The sequence below is a fragment of the Pan troglodytes genome, chromosome 4 (genome assembly GCF_028858775.2).
Source record: "Pan troglodytes isolate AG18354 chromosome 4, NHGRI_mPanTro3-v2.0_pri, whole genome shotgun sequence".
NCBI lineage: Eukaryota > Metazoa > Chordata > Mammalia > Primates > Hominidae > Pan > Pan troglodytes.
The window spans coordinates 132,392,706-132,411,309 of record NC_072402.2 but is presented as its reverse complement, the minus strand read 5'-3'; the positions used below and the strand labels follow the sequence as shown (position 1 = coordinate 132,411,309).

Below are 18,604 nucleotides of genomic sequence, written 5' to 3'. Positions count from 1 at the left end.
GGCTGAGGTGGGCGGATTACCTGAGGTCGGGAGTTCAAGACCAGCCTGGCCAATATGGTGAAACCCCATCTCTACTAAAAATACAAAAAGTTAGCTGGGTGCAGTGGCACGTGCCTGTAATCCCCATAATCCCAGCTACTCTGGAGGCTGAGGCAGGAAAATTGCTTGAACCCGGGAGGCAGAGGTTGCAGTGAGCTGAGATTGTGCCACTGCTTTCCAGCCTGGGTGACAGAGCAAGACCCCATCTCAAAAAAAAAAAAAGAGAAAAAAGAATGAAAAAAAAAAACTACTAATGAGTGTTATAGCTTACTTAATTTGTCTAGCAGGCTTTCTGGTTTTTGCTGGAAAGCCGAAAAACAAAAAACAACAAAAAACTACTAATAATTTTAAAAGTCACATTTTCCATATGGTTTTCAGGTTTCAAGTATTATTTCAAACATCTAAATAAGCAAAAGTTTCACATTTCTACATTTTAAGCACTTCTATAAGAATACTACCTGACTTTATGAAGCTATCTTGAAGTGAAGGATATCCAGAAGAAACATATTGATGATTTGTGGTTAAACTTGTATTTCCAGATACAGTTGGTTGGGATGATGCACGAGGACAATGGTTTGTTTGTGAGGCTGTGGATGGATAGTTATATTGCCAATTCAAAGGTGGTGGCAGGTTGGCTTCAGGAAGAAAGCTACTAGAAGGCATTGGTGTAGTAGATGGGTTCTGAGAAGCAGGTAATGGCATTCGGGGAGCAGGACCACTATGAAGCAAAGGTGTCACTGGATTAGAGGCCACAGGTGGTCTATTAAGAGTCTGCCCAGATCCCTGAGAACCACCATAGTTAGACTGTCCAGAGACTGGATTCAAAGTCTTTGCTGGTATTGGATGAGGGTAGGATCCTGGAAGCTGGAAATTGTGTCCTTGGCTCACTGACTCTTGTGAAGACAGCAATGCATTTTGGACAGGACCTTCCAATAAAAGGAGGAAAAATTAGTCTTACCAACGAATATAGCAATACTTTAAGAAATAAAGTAAAACATATATTCTTACAGTCAGCAATAAAAACACATAACTCAATTAAAAAATAAGCAAAGGACTAAAATAGACATTCAAATATACTTCCAAAGAAGATAGCTAATAAGCACATGCCAAAACATTCAACATCATCAGTCATTAGAGAAATACAAACATCATTAGTCATAACAGAAATGTAAATCAAAACCACAATGAAGGCCAGTGCAGTGGCTCACATCTGTAATCCCAGCACTTTGGGAGGCCAAGGGAGGTGGATAGCTTGAGCCCAGGAGTTCAAGACCAGTCTGGGCAACATGGTGAAACCCCATGCCTATAAAAAAAACAAAAAGTAGCCAGCCTTGATGGTATGTGCCTGTAGTCTTAGCTACTTGGGGGGCTGAGGCAGGAGGATTACTTGAACCCAGGAGGTCAAGGCTGCAGTGAGCCAAGGTCACACCATTGCACTCCAGCCTGGGTGACAAAAAAAAAAAAAAAAGATGGACTAAACAGTAGCAAGTAACAGAGGGAATACAGAGATGTCTCAATAAATGAAAACATTTGTAAAAAAAATAATATATAAGCATATGTTGGGTCACTTGGATAAAAATAGGCCATCTCACAGCCCAATGTTGCCACAAGATGTCCTGGCCTAGTTTCATATTTGTATTACAATTTTATTTACTTATTTATGGATTGATTGATTGATTGAGACAGCACTTTACTCTGTCATCCAAGCTGGAGTACAGTGGCACAATCATGGCTCACTGTAGCTCTGACCTCCTGGGCTCAAGTGATCCTCCCATCTAAGCCTCCTGAGAAGCTGGGACTACAGGCATGCGCCACCACGCCGGCCTAATTTTTTTTTTTTTTTTTTTTTTTTGTAGAGACAGAGACTCACTATGTTGCCCAGGCTGGTCTCAAATTCCTGAGCTCAAGTAATCCTCCTGCCTCAGCCTCTATAAGCGCTAGGATTACAGGCGTGAGCAAACAGGTTGTATTTACAATCTTATCACAAGCTAATACGCTAAAGAGGTGCCTTCAAGCCAGGTGCAGCCAAGTGAAAGCCAAATACCATCAAAATGTACAAAATAAGCAAAAATTTGACAGGTCAATAAAGATGAAAACATGCTGGGCATGGTGCCTCACACATATAATCCCAACACTTTGGGAGGCCAAGGCGGGCAGATAGCTTGAGCTCAGGAGTTCGAGACCAGCCTGGACATAATAGTAAGACCTCGTCTCTATAAAAAATATAAGAAATAGTTGGGCGTGGTGGCGCCTGCCTGTAAGTCCCAGCTACTTGGGGCTGAGGCAGGAGGATCACTGAGCACAGGAGGTTAAGGCTGCAGGGAGCTGCGTTCACGCCACTGCACTCCAGCCTCTGTGACAAAGTGAGACCCTGTATCCTGTCTCAAAAAAAAAAAAAAAAAAAAAAAAGAATATGAGGTCATAAGGCCAACTGGCAGGAAGACAGATACAAAAGAACTTGTTTTGTGGTAGTCACCATCATAGACCTATTGTGAGTAACTATTACATGAAAATTTTTTTTTCTGACGTCCCTCCCCACTATGTGAAAATCATATATGGATCAATTACAAGTAGTTCACAAAAAGTGTAGTAATAAATATATAATGACACCTTCACTAAATGGATAATTTTTTTAAATTCTGAAGTCATTACTAAGTAGCCCATCAAAATAATGGGTCAGTGAAGCCGGGCGCGGTGGCTCACGCCTGTAATCCCAGCACTTTGGGAGGCCAAGGCGGGCGGATCACGAGGTCAGGAGATCAAGACCATCCTGGCTAACACGGTGAAACCCCATCTCTACTAAAAATACAAAAAAATTAGTGGAGCGTGGTGGCGGGTGCCTGTAGTCCCAGCTACTCGGGAGGCTGAGGCAGGAGAATGGCGTGAACCCAGGAGGCAGAGCTTGCAGTGAGCCGACATCGCGCCACTGCACTCCAGCCTGGGTGACAGAGCAAGATTCCATCTCAATATATAAATAAATAAATAAATAAATAAATAAATAAATAAATAAAAATGGGTTAGTGATTGTGAAGGGGTCCAGAATACGCTACTATGGCATAAAAATTATTTTAAGCAGAAGGCATTTGAGTTCCTAAAATCTCTTATCTGCCTAAAACAGAGCCTTCCAAAAGAACTCAATTGTCATAATCTACTTCCCAGGGGCAACCAGGAAAGATGTCAATCTGACTCATGACCTGAGATGAGAAATTTCCACACCACACCTAAACAGATATCATCACAAAACTATCATATCTATTCTAAAAGCCCATTTATCCTTCCTATAAGTCGTCTGTTTTCCAGTAAATGTCCTCTCCCCCACCCCATTCTTCCCCTATTAAAATCGTGTAGAGGTTGGGCATGGTGGCTCATGCCTGTAATCCCATCACACTGGGAGGCCAAAGCAGAACTACTTGAGCTCAGGAGTAGGAGACCAGCCTGGGCAACATAGCGAGACTCCATTTCCACACAAAAAAATTAAAAATTAAAAAATTAGCCAGGAGTTGTGGCACATGCCTGTAGATCTAGCTTCTCAGGAGGCTGAGGCAAGAGGACTGCTTGAGCCCAGGAGTTTGACTTCAGTGAGCTATAATCAAGCATTCCACCCTGGGCTACAGAGTGAGAACGTGTCTCAAAAACAAAAAGGAAAAAGTGAGCATGATAGTCACCCAAGTAATGTTCCAACATATTCAAAATTAAAACAATCAAATCAACTGTGGTTTCAAACAAAATGTAGCATATTGTTTAATGTTTTAAAATTGAATTATATTGCTTTTGATTTTTTTTTGAGACAGAGTCTTGCTCTGTTGCCCAAGCTAAAGTGCAGTGGTGCGATCTCGGCTCACTGCAACCTCCGCCTCCTGGGTTCAGGCGATTCTCCTGCCTCATTCAGCCTCTCGAGTAGCTGGGATTACAGGTGTGCACCACCACGCCTGGCTAATTTTGTATTTTTAGTAGAGACGGGATTTCACCATGTTGGCCAGGCTGTTCTCGAACTTCTGACCTCAAGTGATCTGGCCACCTCAGCCTCCCAAAGTGCTGGGATTACAGGCGTGAGCCACCACGCCCAGCCATATGTTGATATTTTTAATGTTTGGTTTTACAATAGTACAATAGCTATAAGCCTATGAAGTTTACATCTAGTTTTGTGTTTGCATATACACATTTAATAAAAATAATTTTTGCCAGGCATGTTGGCTTGATCTTGTAATCCGAGCACTTTGAAAAGCCAAGGTGGGAGCACGGCTTGACCTCAGGAGTTCAAGAACAACCTGGGTAATATAGTGAGACCTCGTCTCTACAAAAAAATAAATAATTAGCCAGTTGTGGTGGCACGTGCCTATATTCCCAGCTACTTGGGAGGCTGAGGCGGGAGGATCACTTGAACCCAAGAGATCAAGCCTGCAGTGGGCTGTGATCATGCCCCTGCACTCTAGCCTGGGCAACAGAGTGAGAACCTGTGTCAGAAGTAAAATAAATAAATAAATAATTTAACATTGGGACGGCAGAGAAATATTTAGTATCTATACATTACTCAAATTTTTAAAAACTCATTTGAGGAAACAGCATTCATGGGATTTTATGTGGAATTGAATATGGGTGATGAAGAGAGGAAAAAATCTAGGATGACTCCTAGGTTTCTGACCTGAGCAACCTGGTGGATGGCCGTGTTTATTCATTTGAACAGAAAGAGAAAAAGAATAGAAATGTAGGCCAGGCACGGTGGCTCATGCCTGCAATCCCAGCACTTTAGAAAGTCAAGGTGGGAGGATCACTTGAGGCCAGGAGTTTGAGACCAGCCTGGGCAATAGCAAGTCCCTATCTCTACAAAATATAAGTTTTGGTTGTGTGTGTGCGTGTGTGTGTGTGTGTGTGTGTTTCAGAAATGAGGTCTCGCTCTGCCACCCAGGCTGAAGTGTCACAGCTCACTGCAGCCTCGACCTCCCAAGCTCAAGCGATCCTCCCACCTCCCCTCTTGAGTAGCTGGGCCTACAGGCGTGCACCATTATGCCTGGCTAATTTTTAAATTTTTTTGTAGAGATGGGGTCTTCCTAAGTTGTCCAGGCTGGTCTCGAACTCCTGGGCTCAAGGGATCTTCTTGACTCGGCCTCCCAAAGTACTAAGATTACAAGCATGAGCCACTCCACCCACTTGATCAAGGATCAAGGATTACTTGAGCCCAGGAGTTCAAGGCTGCAGTGAGCTATCATTGCATCATTGCATTCCGGCCAGGGCGACAGAATGAGAGCTGTCTTTAAAAAAAAAAAAAAAAAAAAAGTCGGGTGCAGTGGCTCATGCCTGTAATCCCAACACTTTGGGAGGCCGAGGTGGGTGGATCACCTGAAGTCAGAAGTTCGAGACCAGCCTGACCAACACGGTGAAACCCCGTCTCTACTAAAAATACAAAAATTAGCCGGGCAAGGTGGCACACGCCTATAGTCCCAGCTACTCAGAGGCTGAGGCAGGAGAATTGCTTGAACCTGGGAGGCGGAGGTTGCAATGAGCGGATATTGTGCCACTGCACTCCAGCCTGGTTGACAGAGCAAGACTCTGTCTCAAAAAAACAAAGGTGGGGAATGGCAAAGGGAAGAGAGACCGAAGAGTTATTTTAAACACACTAATTTTCAGGTGCCACCAAGAAATCTAAGTGGAGATGTCCAGTATAAAGATATTTATCTGCGCTGGGCGCGGTGGCTCAGGCCTGTAATCCCAGCACTTTGGGAGGTCAAGGCGGGCAGATCATGAGGTCAGGAGAGCAACACCATCCTGACTAAGACGGTGAAACCCCATCTCTTCTAAAAATACAAAAAATTTGCCGGGTGTGGTGGCACGTGCCGGTGGTCCCAGCTACTCCGGAGGCTGAGAAAGGAGAATCGCTTGAACCCAGGAGGCAAAGGTTGCAGTGAGCCAAGATCGTGCCACCTCACTCCAGCCTGGGCAACAGAGCAAGACTCTGTCTTAAAAAAAAAAAAAAAAAGATATTTATCTGCAGCCAAAGTGACAGATTTCACCTTAAGATATAATTATGGGAGTCACTGATCTATGCATAAGATTTAAAACCATGGGAATTAAAGACACCCAGGGAGTATATAAGAGTAAGAAAAATAGGTCATCTTGAAGAACACCAATATTTAAGGAGGAGAGAGAAAAAAACAATCAGAAATGGAAGAAATATTGAGAATACTGCTGTTGAGAAATAGCAACCAAAAAAAAGAAAGAAAACCATGACTACCCTTCTGGTGATATCCTAGAAACCAAAGAAAGCAATTGTTGTAAAAACAAAATAACAGCCAAAGGTATCAAATGCAGCTCGGAAAATGAGAACTGAAAAATATTTTTCTATTTAATAACCAGGAAGCCATTTGTGGCCTTATTTATTTATTTATTTTGAGATGAATTCTTGCTCTGTCGCCCAGGCTGCAGTGCAATGTCATGATCTCGGCTCACTGCAACCTCCACCTCTCGGGTTCAAGTGATTCTCCTGCTGAGAATCACTCAGGAGGCTGAGGCCTCCTGAGTAGCTGGGATTACAGGCGCACACCGCCACACCCGGCTAATTTTTGTATTTTTAGTAGAGACAAGGTTTCACCATGTTGGCCAGGCTGGTCTTGAACTCCGGACCTTGTGATCCACCCACCTTGGCCTCCCAAAGTGCTGGGATTACAGGCATGAGCCACCACGCCCAGCCTTGTGGCCTTATTAAGGACAATTTTGGGATGTATGGGTAAAGAAGCTAAATTAGAAAGTTAGAGGCAAGAATGAATGCAGATGAGTGCTTCCCACCCAACCAGCAGCTTCAGAATCAGAGGAACCTGCTATAATAATGGTACAAATTGAGATCCCAGGTCCCACCTTTGTAAAATCCTATTTCATAGGATTCAAAAGGATCCCAGAATCTGCATTAGTAAAAAATCTCATGTGGCCGGGTGCGGTGGCTCACACCTGTAATCTCAGCACTTTGGCTCAGGCGGGCAGATCACCTGAGGTCAGGATTTTGAGACCAGCCTGGCCAAAAAGCTGTAAGTTTCTTTAGGAAAGCCTGGGCCAGGCGCAGTGGTTCACACCTGTAATCCCAGCACTTTGGGAGGCCAAGGTGGGAGGATCACGAGGTCAGGAGTTCAAGACCAGCCTGGCCAAATGGTGAAACCCATCTCTACTAAAGACACAAAAAAATTAGACAAGCATGGTGACGCACACCTGTAATCCCAGCTACTTCAGGGACTGAAGCAGGAGGATTGCTTGAACCATGGAGGTTAAGGCTGCAGTGAGCCAAGACTGCACCACTGTACTCTAGCCTGGGGGACAAAGTGAGACCATTTCTGAAAAACCAAAACAAAACAAAACAAAACTGCAGTTTCTAACTGGCTTTGCAAGTTGATTCAGTCAATAAAGGCACTAATTAATGGTGGGAGCCATTATTTGCCTTTAGCGTTAATACATGATAATCAGATTAAGATCCATTAGTTTAAGGTCTTGTAGTCTGCTATCAATTTTTGCAAAGGAAATATGTATACACAAAGACTTAGAAAAACCTCTCAGCCGGGCGCAGTGGCTCACGCCTGTAATCCCAGCACTTTGGGAGGCCAAGGCAGGCAGATCACGAGGTCAGGAAATTGAGATCACCCTGTCCAACATGGTGAAACCCCATCTCTACTAAATATACAAAAATTAGCTGAGCATGGTGGTGCACGCCTGTAGTCCCAGCTACTCGGGAGGCTGAGGCAGGAGAATCACTTGAACCCAGGAGGCAGAGGCTGCAGTGAGCCAAGATCTGCACCGCTGCACTCCAGCCTGGGTGACAGAGTGAGACTCCGTCTCAAATATATATATATATATTTTTTTTTTTTTGAAAAAGGCTACTGTTAGGTCTTTTGTTTTTTATTAATGTATTTATTTTTGTGACAGGTTCTCACTCTGTTGCCCAGGCTAGAGGGTAGTGGCATGATCATGGCTCATTGCCGCCTTAACCTCCTGGACACAGGTGATCCTCCTACCTCAGCCTCCTGAGTAGCTGGGACCACAGGCTGGCACCACTATACTGGACTAATTTTTCTTACTTTTTTATAGATATGGGGTCTTCCTATGTTGCCTACCCTGGTCTGAACTCCTAGGCTCAAGCAGCCCTCCTGCCTTGGCCTCCCAAAGTGCTGGGATTACAGGTGTGAGCCACTGCACCTGGCCTATTTATTTATTTTTGAGACAAGATACTGCCGTGTCACCCAGGTTGCAGTGCAGTTGTGCAATTGTAGCTCACTGCAGTCTTGACCTCCTGGGGTCAAGTGATCTTCCTGTCTCAGCCTCCCCAGTAGCTGGGACTACTGGGCCCGCACCATGCCTATTTTTTTAAAAATCTTTGTAGAGACAGGGTCTCACTATGTTGCCGAGGGTGGTCTTGAATTCTTGGGCTAAAACAATCCTAGCGCCTCGGCCTCCCAAAGTGCTGACATTACAGGTGTGAGCCACCACACCTGGTGAGGTCTTTTGACTATAATATAAAAAATATCTGTGCTAGATGTTGTGGCTCATGCCTGTAATCCTAGCTCTTTGGGAGGCCAAGGCAGGAGGATTACTTGAGTCCAGGAGTTCAAGACCATCCTGGGCAACAGAGTGCAGCTCTGTTTTCTAAAAAAAACTGTTTAGTTAGCCAGGTTTCAGGGCATGTGCCTGTAGTCCTAGCTTCACAGGAGGCTGAGGTGGGAGGATCACTTCAGCCAGGAGGTTCGAGGCTGCAGTGAGCCATGATCAAGTGACTACACTTCAACCTGGGTGACAGAGCAAGACCCAGGCTCTTTAAAAAACAAACAAACAAACGAAACTGGAACGGGTATGGTGGCTCACACCTGTAATCCCAGCACTTTGGGAGGCTGAGGCAGGAGGATCATGAGGTCAGCAGATAGAGGCCATCCTGGCCAACATGGTGAAACCCCGTCTCCACTAAAAATACAAAAATTAGGCCGAGCGCGGTGGCTCATAACTGTAATCCCAGCACTTTGGGAGGCAGAGGCGGGTAGATCACAAGGTCAGGAGATGGAGATCATCCTAGCTAACATGGTGAAACGCTGTCTCTACTAACAAAAAAAAAATACAAAAAATTAGCCAGGTGTGGTGGCGGGCACCTATTGTCCCAGCCACTCGGGAGGCTGAGGCAAGAGAATGGCATGAACCCGGGAGGCGGAGCTTGCAGTGAGCCGAGATCGCACCACTGCACTCCAGCATGGGTGACAGAGTGAGACTCCGTCTCAAAAAAACAAAAACAAAAACAAAACAAACAAACAAAATACAAAATCAGCCAGGCATGGTGGCATGTGCTACAGGTGCCTGTAACCCCAGCTACTCGGGAAGCTGAGGCAGGAGAATCGCTTGAACCTGGGAGGTGGAGGTTGCAGTGAGCTGAGATCGCACCACTGCACTCCAGCCTGGCGACACAGCAAGACTCCGTCTCAAAAACAAAAAACACCAAACTGGCCAGGCACAGTGGCTCACGCCTGTAATCCCAGCACTTTAGTAGGCCGAGGTGGGTGGATCACCTGAGCTCGGGAGTTCGAGACCAGCCTGGGCAACGTGGCGAAACCCCGTCTCTACTAAATATACAAAAATTAGCTGGACATAGTGGCGCATGCCTGTAGTCCCAGTTGCTCAGGAGGCTGAGGCAGAATTGCTTGAACCCAGGAGACGGAGGTTGCAGTGAGCCAAGATCACGCCACTGCACTCCAGCCTGGGCAATAGAGCAAGACTATCTCAAAAACAAAAAACAAAAGCAAACTGAAGATCTAATTATACTGTAACATGTAATTTAAGCAAACTTCATTAAATACTTAAGACTTTACGGCCGGGCGCGGTGGCTCACGCCTGTAATCCCAGCACTTTGGGAGGCCGAGGCGGGCGGATCACCTGAGGTCAGGAGTTTGAGACCAGCCTGACCAATGTGATGAAACCCTGTCTCTACTAAAAATACAAAAATTAGCCGGGTGTGGTGGCATGCACCTGTAATCCCAGTTGCTCAGGAGGCTGAGGCAGGAGAATTGCTTGAACCTGGGAGGCAGAGGTTGCAATGAGCCATTGCACTCTGCCTGGGCAACAAAAGTGAAACTCCATCAAAAAAAAAAAAAGAGTTTTCAACAGAATATGCAAGCATCAACTACTGCTTTGGAATAGTTAAGCAAAACTAGATCCCAGCATTGAAACGTTTTCTCACCTTCTTGAAAAATATCCTGTTCTCCAACTTGATACCATATCCCTACTCTCTGTATTATTAGCAGGAGGAACAATAAAACAACCCAGGCTAGGCTTGGTAGCTCATGCCTCTAATCCCAGCACTTTGGAAGGCTGAGTCAGGAGGATCACTTGAGGCCAGGAATTTCAGACCAGCCTAGGCAACATAGAGAGACTCATCTCTACAAAATATATATAAAACATTATATATATAATATACATATATCTTTACATTAGGCCGGGCGTGGTGGCTCATGCCTGTAATCCCAGCACTTTGGGATGCCAGGGTGGGCGGATCATTATGAGGTTTGGAGTTCAAGACCAGCCTGGCCAACATGGTGAAACCCCATCTCTACTAAAAATACAAAAATTAGCCGGTTGTGGTGGCACATGCCTGTAATCCCAGCTACTCGGGAGGCTGAGGCACGAGAATCACTTGAACCTGAGACATGGAGGCTGCAGTGAGCTGAGATCGAGCCATTGTACTCCAGCCTGGGCAACAGAGTGAAACTCTGACTCAAAAAATAATAATAAAATATATACATTATATATATATATTATATACTTATATAAAAAATGGGGCCTGGTGGTATGCACCTGTAGTTCTAGCTACTGGGGAGGCTGAGGCGTGAGGATTGCTTGAGCCCAGGAGTGACAGTGAGTTGTGATCCTGCCACTGCACTCCAGCTTGAGGGACAGTTTAAGTAAGATCCTGTCTCAAAAAAAAAAAAAAAAGGCAAAATACAAAAAACCTGTAGAGGCCAGGCACAGTGGCTCATGCCTGTAATCCCAGCACTTTGGGAGACCAAGGTGGGTGGATCACTAGAGGTCAGGAGTTTGACATCAGCCTGACCAGCATGGTGAAACCCTATCTCTACTAAAAATATAAAAATTAGCTGGGTGTGGTGACACGTGCCTATAATCCCAGCTACTTCAGAGGCTGAGGCAGGAGAATTGCTTGAACCTGGGAGGAGGAGGTTGCAGTGAGCCAAGATAGCGCCATTGCACTCCAGCCTGGGAGACAAAAGCAAAACTCCGTCTCAAAAAACAAACAAACAAAAAACCCTGTAGAAATGGAACTTATAAAAAGACTATGAAAATTATATTTTAAAAAAGAGGTCTGGGTACCGTGGCTCAGGCCTGTAATTACAGCACTTTGGAAGGTTAAGGAGGCAGGAGAATTGCTTGAACCCAGGAATCAGAGGTTGCAGTGAGCCAAGATCACCACCACTGCACTCCAGCCTGGGCAACAGAACAAGACTCCATCTCAAAAAAAAAAAAAAAAAAAAGATGTGGAACAAATGTCTGTTGGACTGTATCAAATCAACATAGTGACAGTATCTCTAATACAGCATACCACAGTGGTCAAATCCCTTTAACATTTCAATATTATGACAACTACACTCATATATAAATGTTGAAGCACATTTGAGGATTTGTCATTTAAAGTTAATGTAAAACTGCAATTTATAGATTATAAGAAAAATCCATAGCCATGTAACATTTTTTCTCATCCTCAGTGTAAATGTTACTAAATATTCTAGAATAAAATGTAGTGTACATAATCTGTTACCATAATTTTGAGAAAGAATGGTTAACTCAGTACCCTTTCAGTGGCTTTCCTCCACTTATTCTTTCTTCTGCCCACATAGTTGCCTACTCACAAGACATTTTTAAAAGTCTTTTAGAGCCATCTTTGTAAAGAAAACGGCGGTCTTCTCTAAAAACAATGTAAATTAGAGATTTTAGTCACTGTCTGTATTCTCCAACTTCACAGAACTCTTAGACTCTAATGGGCAACTTAAGTTCTTTAGCATTATTCTACTAGTCTTATTTCTGTAAACTAAAGATTTGTAAGTAAATTGGTAAGTAGGCAATCTGTCGGCAGAAAGTCTTTGTCTATTGTAACAACTGAAATAATCTTAGCAAATCACAATGTAGGACGATTTAAGGAATCCTAGAAGAGGTATAAAATTATAAGACATTCTCACATCAAATGACAAACTATAATGTACATGTAGACTCTTGTCAGAGATTCAGAGAGTTGTGTCCACCCACTTTCCAAATGCTGTCCAGACATCTAGAAGTCAACCAGGAGATCCTCCCTTCTATTTGGTTTTTCCACAGCTGAAACATTGAACAGCTGTTGTAGGTACAATTCTGGGAAGGTTCTGGGAGAGATGAGTAGGCCCTAAAGGGGTGTCCCAAAAGCATGCATTCATCTCCAGAAACTCAGACTGAGTACGACCCCCACCCCACTTCAGGGCCTGCGGAACCCAGAAGAATCAGACCCCAAATCCTGCTCTCTAGGAGACTGGGGTGAGGTGGCAAGGAAGGCGAAGGCACACAAACACTATGATCCTTATATTCGAGTTTTGAGGCATTTTCTCACCCGTGTTTCACCCAGGGCGTTGCATACAGCAGGTGCTCATTTACTGTTTTGGTGACCGACTAAATAAATAAATGTGAAAGACTGAGACGAGCCTGGGGCTACAGGTGCACAACTGCCGTGGTCCCCTGGCCCAGCCGCCCACCACCATCCGCGCCAGAACCCGGTAAGGAGATCACTCTCTCTATCTATGTCGCCTCAAGCAGCAGTGGCACGCAAAGGTCAGTCAGCCCTGGCCAGGCTGCGCCCTCCCCCCGGACAGCACTCACCGTTGGTGTAGGGAGACCCCGAGGCCAAGGCGGCTCCGTTCTGGGCCTGGAGGCTGGCTGGGGCGCCGCCGGAGGCCGGTATTCCCGGCTGGGACATGATGACTGGGTTGGAAGGGGCTGGTCGGGGTCGACAACAGCGCACAAGAAGAGAGCTGAAAGACCACTGCTGAAAGCGGAGGGAGGAGGCTAACGACTTAAGACTGAAGACTGGGAGAAGAGGGGGGGGCGCATTAAGCCCGAGGCATGGCGCCGCACTCTCCCCAGGCCACCGGCGGCCACAGCCTAGCCTGGGAGCTGAGGCTTGAGAGTCGGGCCGGCGGGGCCGCGAACGCCCGGCTAGAAGGCAGCAGCCAAACCTAGAGAGAAGGAGGGAGGCCCTGGCCGGAAGTGCCTGTCAGCCGCCGGCCGCGCAGCCGCAATCAGGACACGTGGCACTTCCGGCTCCGGGCTCGCAGCCGCCGCCGCGCCGGCGAACTCTTCTCTGCCAGCCGGGCTGCCCCGAGGCCACCTGACAGCTCCTGGTGCCCCGACCCCGACGACCGTGCCCGGCCTCGCCGCCACGTCACCGACTCTCACGGCCGGCCGGAAGTGCCGTGTGTCACCGCTACGGAAATTCCCGCCGTTGTGAACGTGACCTCGCTCGCAGAGCCAGGATCGTGGAGCAATCTGAGATTCAGTAGCCGCTTTCGTGGGGTGGGACTGACAGTTCCTCTCCTCGGGTTTTGTGAAGATTACCTGAGACCATAGAAGTCATCGTCCTCTGTTGAGACCGTACCACCACTGGGAGCTGGGGCGGTTAATGTTCATCGCAGTATTTCATTCACATTTCGTCTTCATGTTTCAGATGTAAATTATAAGGGGTTTTAAAAAGAGGTGGTTAAATATGTGTACATGTTAATAGTGTGATCAAGCCAAGAAGGAGGCCTTTGTCTTTGACTGGAGGACTCAGAGGAATTTTAATTTTGAAACTCGCTGATTCACAGCATAGTCACGCTCAAGTTCATTAGCACATTTAAATGGCAGTTTTGTTTCCTCTTCTAAGAGTTTACAGTAAGGTAAAGAACTCAAACTTCCTTTCAGAGCAAGTAGACTTTTTTTTTTTTTTTTTTGCAAGTTGACTTTTTTGACTTTTGAAGCCAAAGGGAGGTCGAAACTGCGGTGATTAGACAACATAGTTAATTAATGATTGAGTCATCATCTTAGCTGCCTTCATTCTATTTAGGTTTTTCCTGCTCTGTGCTGACGATAAAGCCCTCCTTTACAGATTTGTACTGTGGATTAAAATGTCATGCCACGCGGTTTCGAAACCTCAGTGTGAAGTACATCTTACCTAATTCATTTAATACCAAATGCCCGCTATGAAGTGTTATATTACATACAAAAAAAAGCCAGATCTAAACCACTGTGTCGGGCTGGGCAAGGTGGCTCACTCCTGTAATCCAAGCACTTTGGGAGGCTGAGACAGAAGGATTACTTGAGGCCAGGAGTTTGAGACCAGTCTGGACAACAGGGAGAGTCCCCTTATCTCTATTTAAAAAATATATATATATATATTTTTGAGACGGAGTCTTGGTCTGTTGCCCAGGCTGGAGTGCAGTGGCGCCATCTCCGCTCACTGCAACCTCCGCCTCCTGGGTTCAAGCAATTCTCCTGCCTCAGTCTCCCGAGTAGCTGGGATTACAGGCTCCTGCCACCATGCCTGGCTAATTTTTGTATTTTTAGTAGAGACAGGGTTTCACCATGTTGGCCAGGCTGGTCTTGAACACCTGACCTCAGTTGATCCACCCGCCTCAGCCTCCCAAAGTGCTGGGATTACAGGTGTAAGCCACCATGCCCAGCCAATGTTTTTAATAAATAAATTTTTAAAAAGTGGCCAGTGTGGTGGCACATCCCTGTAGTCCCAGCTACTCAGGAGGCTGATGTGGGAGGATCACCTGAGCCCAGGAGTTCGAGGCTACAGTGAGCTGTGATCTCACCACTGCACTCCAGCCTGCATGACAGAGTGAGATCTTGTCTCTAAGAAAAGAAAAAGAATAAACCACTGTATCAGGCCTAAAAAAGGTCAGTAAAAATTCAAATAACTAAATACTAAATTTTATACTAACCCTGTTTTCATCATTTGCCTCAGAACTTTACTAAAAATGTATTTGCTCGGGCGTGGTAGCTTACGACTGTAATCCCAGCACTTTGGGAGGCCAAGGCCGGCGGATTACCTGAGGTCAGGAGTTCAAAACCAGCCTGGCCAACATGGTGAAACTCTGTCTCTACTGAAAATACAAAAATTAGCCAGGTGTGGTGGCACATGCCTGTAATCCCAGCTACTCAGGAGGATGAGGCAGGAGAATTGCTTGAACCCAGGAGACGGAGGTTGCTGTGAGCCAAGATTGTGCCACTGCACTCCAGCCTGGCTGACACAGCAAGACTGTCTCAAAAAATAAAAAATAAAAATAAATAAATAAATAAATATTTGCTGTAAGTAGCATTTAACAATTCAATTCCTTTGTACAAGATCCAAGTACAATAACTTTTTTTTTTTTTTTTGAGACAGTCTGTTGCCCAGGCTGGAGTGCAGTGGTGCAGTCACAGCTCATTGCTGCCTCAACCTCCTGGGCTCAAGCAGTCCTCCAGCCTCAGCCTTCTGAGTAGCTGGAACTACAGGTGTGTGCCATTATGCCTGGCTAGGTTTTTATTTGTTTGTTTGTTTGTTTGTTTGTTTGTTTTTGTAAAGAGAAGGTCTTGCAAGAGATCCTCCTGCCTCATCCTTCCAAAATGAGATTACAGGTTTGAGCCACCACGCCCAGTTAAAATCTTAAGATGAAGATGATACTTTTGGTCAAATTGTTTACAGTTTGGAGCCACTATAACAAAATCCCAAGTTATAGATCCAAAAACACTTTAAAATTGCACAGACACAAGCCTCTCAATGTTTTGAAGAGGAAATAGAGCTCAGAGAGAAACAACCTTTCTGAGGTCAGACAAAATCAGGGTCACTCTTCAAAGAGGCAAATACCTGATCTCAAACCTGCATTAGTTTAATTATCTCTTTTTATTCAGCTCCTTTTGAATGATCTTGATTTGTTTTGACCTTGGCACAGTGGTTTGATTTGGTTAAATCAAGGTTTCTTTGAACTTTGTGCTATTTAAGCAGTATCTGCGTGTTCAGAGATTTTTTTTTTTTTTTTTTTTTTTTTTTTTTTGAGACGGAATCTCGCTCTATCGTCAGGCTGGAGTGCAGTGGTGCGACCTTGGCTCACTGCAACCTCTGCCTCCCGGGTTCAAGCTATTTAAGCAATATCTGTGTGTTCAGAGATTTATTTATTTATTTATTTATTTTGAGACAGAATGTCGCTGTGTTGCCAGGCTGGAGTGCAGTGGTGCGATCTCAGCTCACTGCAACCTCTGCCTCCCGGGTTCAAGTGATTCTCCTGCCTCAGCCTCCCGAGTAGCTGGGACTACAGACGCATGTCACCATGCCCAGCTAATTTTTGTATTTTTACTAGGGACAGAGTTTCACCATGTTGACCAGGCTGGTCTTGAACTCATGACTTCAGGTGATCAACCTGCCTTGGCCTCCCAAAGTGCTGGGATTACAGGCCTGAGCCACCGTGCCTGGCCCCAGAGATTTTAAAAAGTAGTCTAGTTGGTTAAATCAGGTTAAATCAACATAAATAATTTTCTAATAAGTAAACAATGCTTTCTCTAAAATTTGTTCCACCCCTAAGTTGCTATGTTACTGTTCGTGTCCTCAAAGCAATGATTAAGTATTTCAAATGGTTTTTACACTCTCGGTGTAATCAGCACTACAGTATTGAGGAGAGCTGGGCATGGTGGCTCACGCCTATAATCCCAGGACTTTGGGAGGCCAAGGCAAGTGGATCCCCTAAGCCCAGGAGTTGGAGAACAGCCTGAGGAATATGGCAAAACTCCATCTCTACAAAAACATACAAAAAATTAGCTGTGCATGGTGACGTATGCCTGTAGTCCCAGCTGCTCAGAAGACTAAGATGGGAGGATCGCTTGAGCCTGGGAGGTTGAGGCTGCAGTAAGCCATGATTGTGCTACTGGACTCCAGCCTAGGCAACAGAGTAAGACCCTGTCTCAGAATACATATATACATAGAGAGAGAGAGAGAGAGAGACAGAAGAAAAACAGCATTTGTCATCTGCCTAACCTTTGGGATAGTAGGAAGGTAAGTTTAAGTAACTGAGATGGGACAACATATTTTAAAAGTTTTCATATTAAGTATTATCCACACAATATCAAATCATTTGATGACTCATTTAAGTGTGGCCACAGAAATATGAAAAAATTATTGGTGATAGCAATTATAACAATTGCTCTTGGCCAGGCGCTGTGGCTCACGTCTGTATTCCCAACACTTTGGTAGGCCAAGGTGGGTGGATCACTTGAGGTCAGGCATTCGAGAGCAGCCTGGCCAACATGATGAAACTCTGTCTCTACTAAAAATACAAAAATTAGCCAGGCATGGTGGCGGGCGCCTGTAATCCCAGTTATTTGGGAGGCTGAGGCAGGGAAAATCGCTGAACCTGGGAGGCAGAGGTTGCAGTGAGCTGAGATCTTGCCACTGCACTCCAGCCTGGGCGACAGAGGGAGACTCTGTCTCAAAAAAAAAAAAAAAAATGCTCTTACCAATTGTTATTGATATTTCTTTGTTCAATTACCTGTATGTACGCTACACTACTATACATTTTTCTAAACTGATGTCAGTAATATATTCTACTTTTTTATCTTTATTGTCCAGAAAAACAGAATCCTTCTGCCACATATACAACCTTCATAAGGCCATTATATGATTTTCTGCATATTTTCAGAGCCTTCAACCCTACTTAAGAAAATTGTAGGCCCAGGGCAGTGGCTCACGCCTGTAATCCCAGCGCTTTCGGAGGCCGTGGCGAGCAGATCACAAGGTCAGGAGTTTAAGACCAGCCAGTCCAACATGGTGAAACACCTGTCTCTACTAAAAATACAAAAAATTAGCTGGGCGTGATGGCAGGTGCCTGTAATCCCAGTTACTGGGGAAGCTGAGGCAGAAGAATCATTTGAACCCAGGAGGCAGAGGTTGCAGTGAACCGAGACCACACCAGTGCACTCCAGCCTGGGCAACAGAGTACAATCCCGTCTGAAAAAAAAAAAAAAAAAAAAAGAAAATTGTAAACAACAAAATAAGTGACAAGAAACTGTTTCAGTAAGGATATAAGCATTATACTAAGAATATTCCATTACATTTGATTATTTAGACTCAAAACTGGGAGACAGGCATTTCTAATAAAATTTGCTGATATGCAGAAGTGGACTTAGGCTTACACCAGAGCTCCTTTGCCTGCCTGCTCATGACTGTTGCATTTTCAGGTGATAAATAGGATCAATTTGCTTTACTTTTCAGGAAGGGGTAAATTATTTTGGGTTCTTTAATTATTAAAAATACTGTTCGGCCGGACACAATGGCTCACACCTGTAATCCCAGCACTTTAGGAGGCCAAGGTGGGTGGATCAAGAGATCAGGAGTTTGAGACCAGTCTGGCCAAGATGGTAAAACCCCATCTCTACTATAAATACAAATATTAGCTGGGCATGTTGGCAGTTCCCTGTAATCCCAGCTACTCGGGAGGCTGAGGCAGGAGAATTGCTTGAACCCGGGATGTGGAGGTTGCAGTGAGCTGGAATCGTGCTACTGCAC

The 18,604-nt window shown here is 45.1% G+C and overlaps 1 protein-coding gene and 1 non-coding gene across 5 annotated transcripts in view; one reads left to right on the top strand and one right to left on the bottom strand.

Annotated features, from left to right (window-relative positions):
• The window catches only part of SEC24A (SEC24 homolog A, COPII coat complex component), an 80,122-nt gene extending 65,922 nt beyond the window's left edge, over window positions 1-14,200 (bottom strand). For all 4 annotated transcript variants that reach the window (XR_010157009.1, XM_527165.7, XM_009449678.5 and 1 more), the window contains exons 1-2: window positions 12,907-14,200; window positions 498-965 (exon numbers count right to left, since the gene is read on the bottom strand). Coding sequence is in view for 3 of the 4 variants with exons in the window: in XM_527165.7 (XP_527165.2) it covers window positions 498-965; window positions 12,907-13,003 (565 nt within the window). In the remaining variant the exon portion in view is untranslated. The remainder of the gene's footprint in view (window positions 1-497; window positions 966-12,906) is intronic.
• LOC112209323 (U7 small nuclear RNA) lies at window positions 295-354 on the top strand. Its single transcript, XR_002944066.1, has one exon. It is a non-coding gene; the product is annotated as a U7 small nuclear RNA (small nuclear RNA).
• Window positions 14,201-18,604: the final 4,404 nt, after the last annotated feature.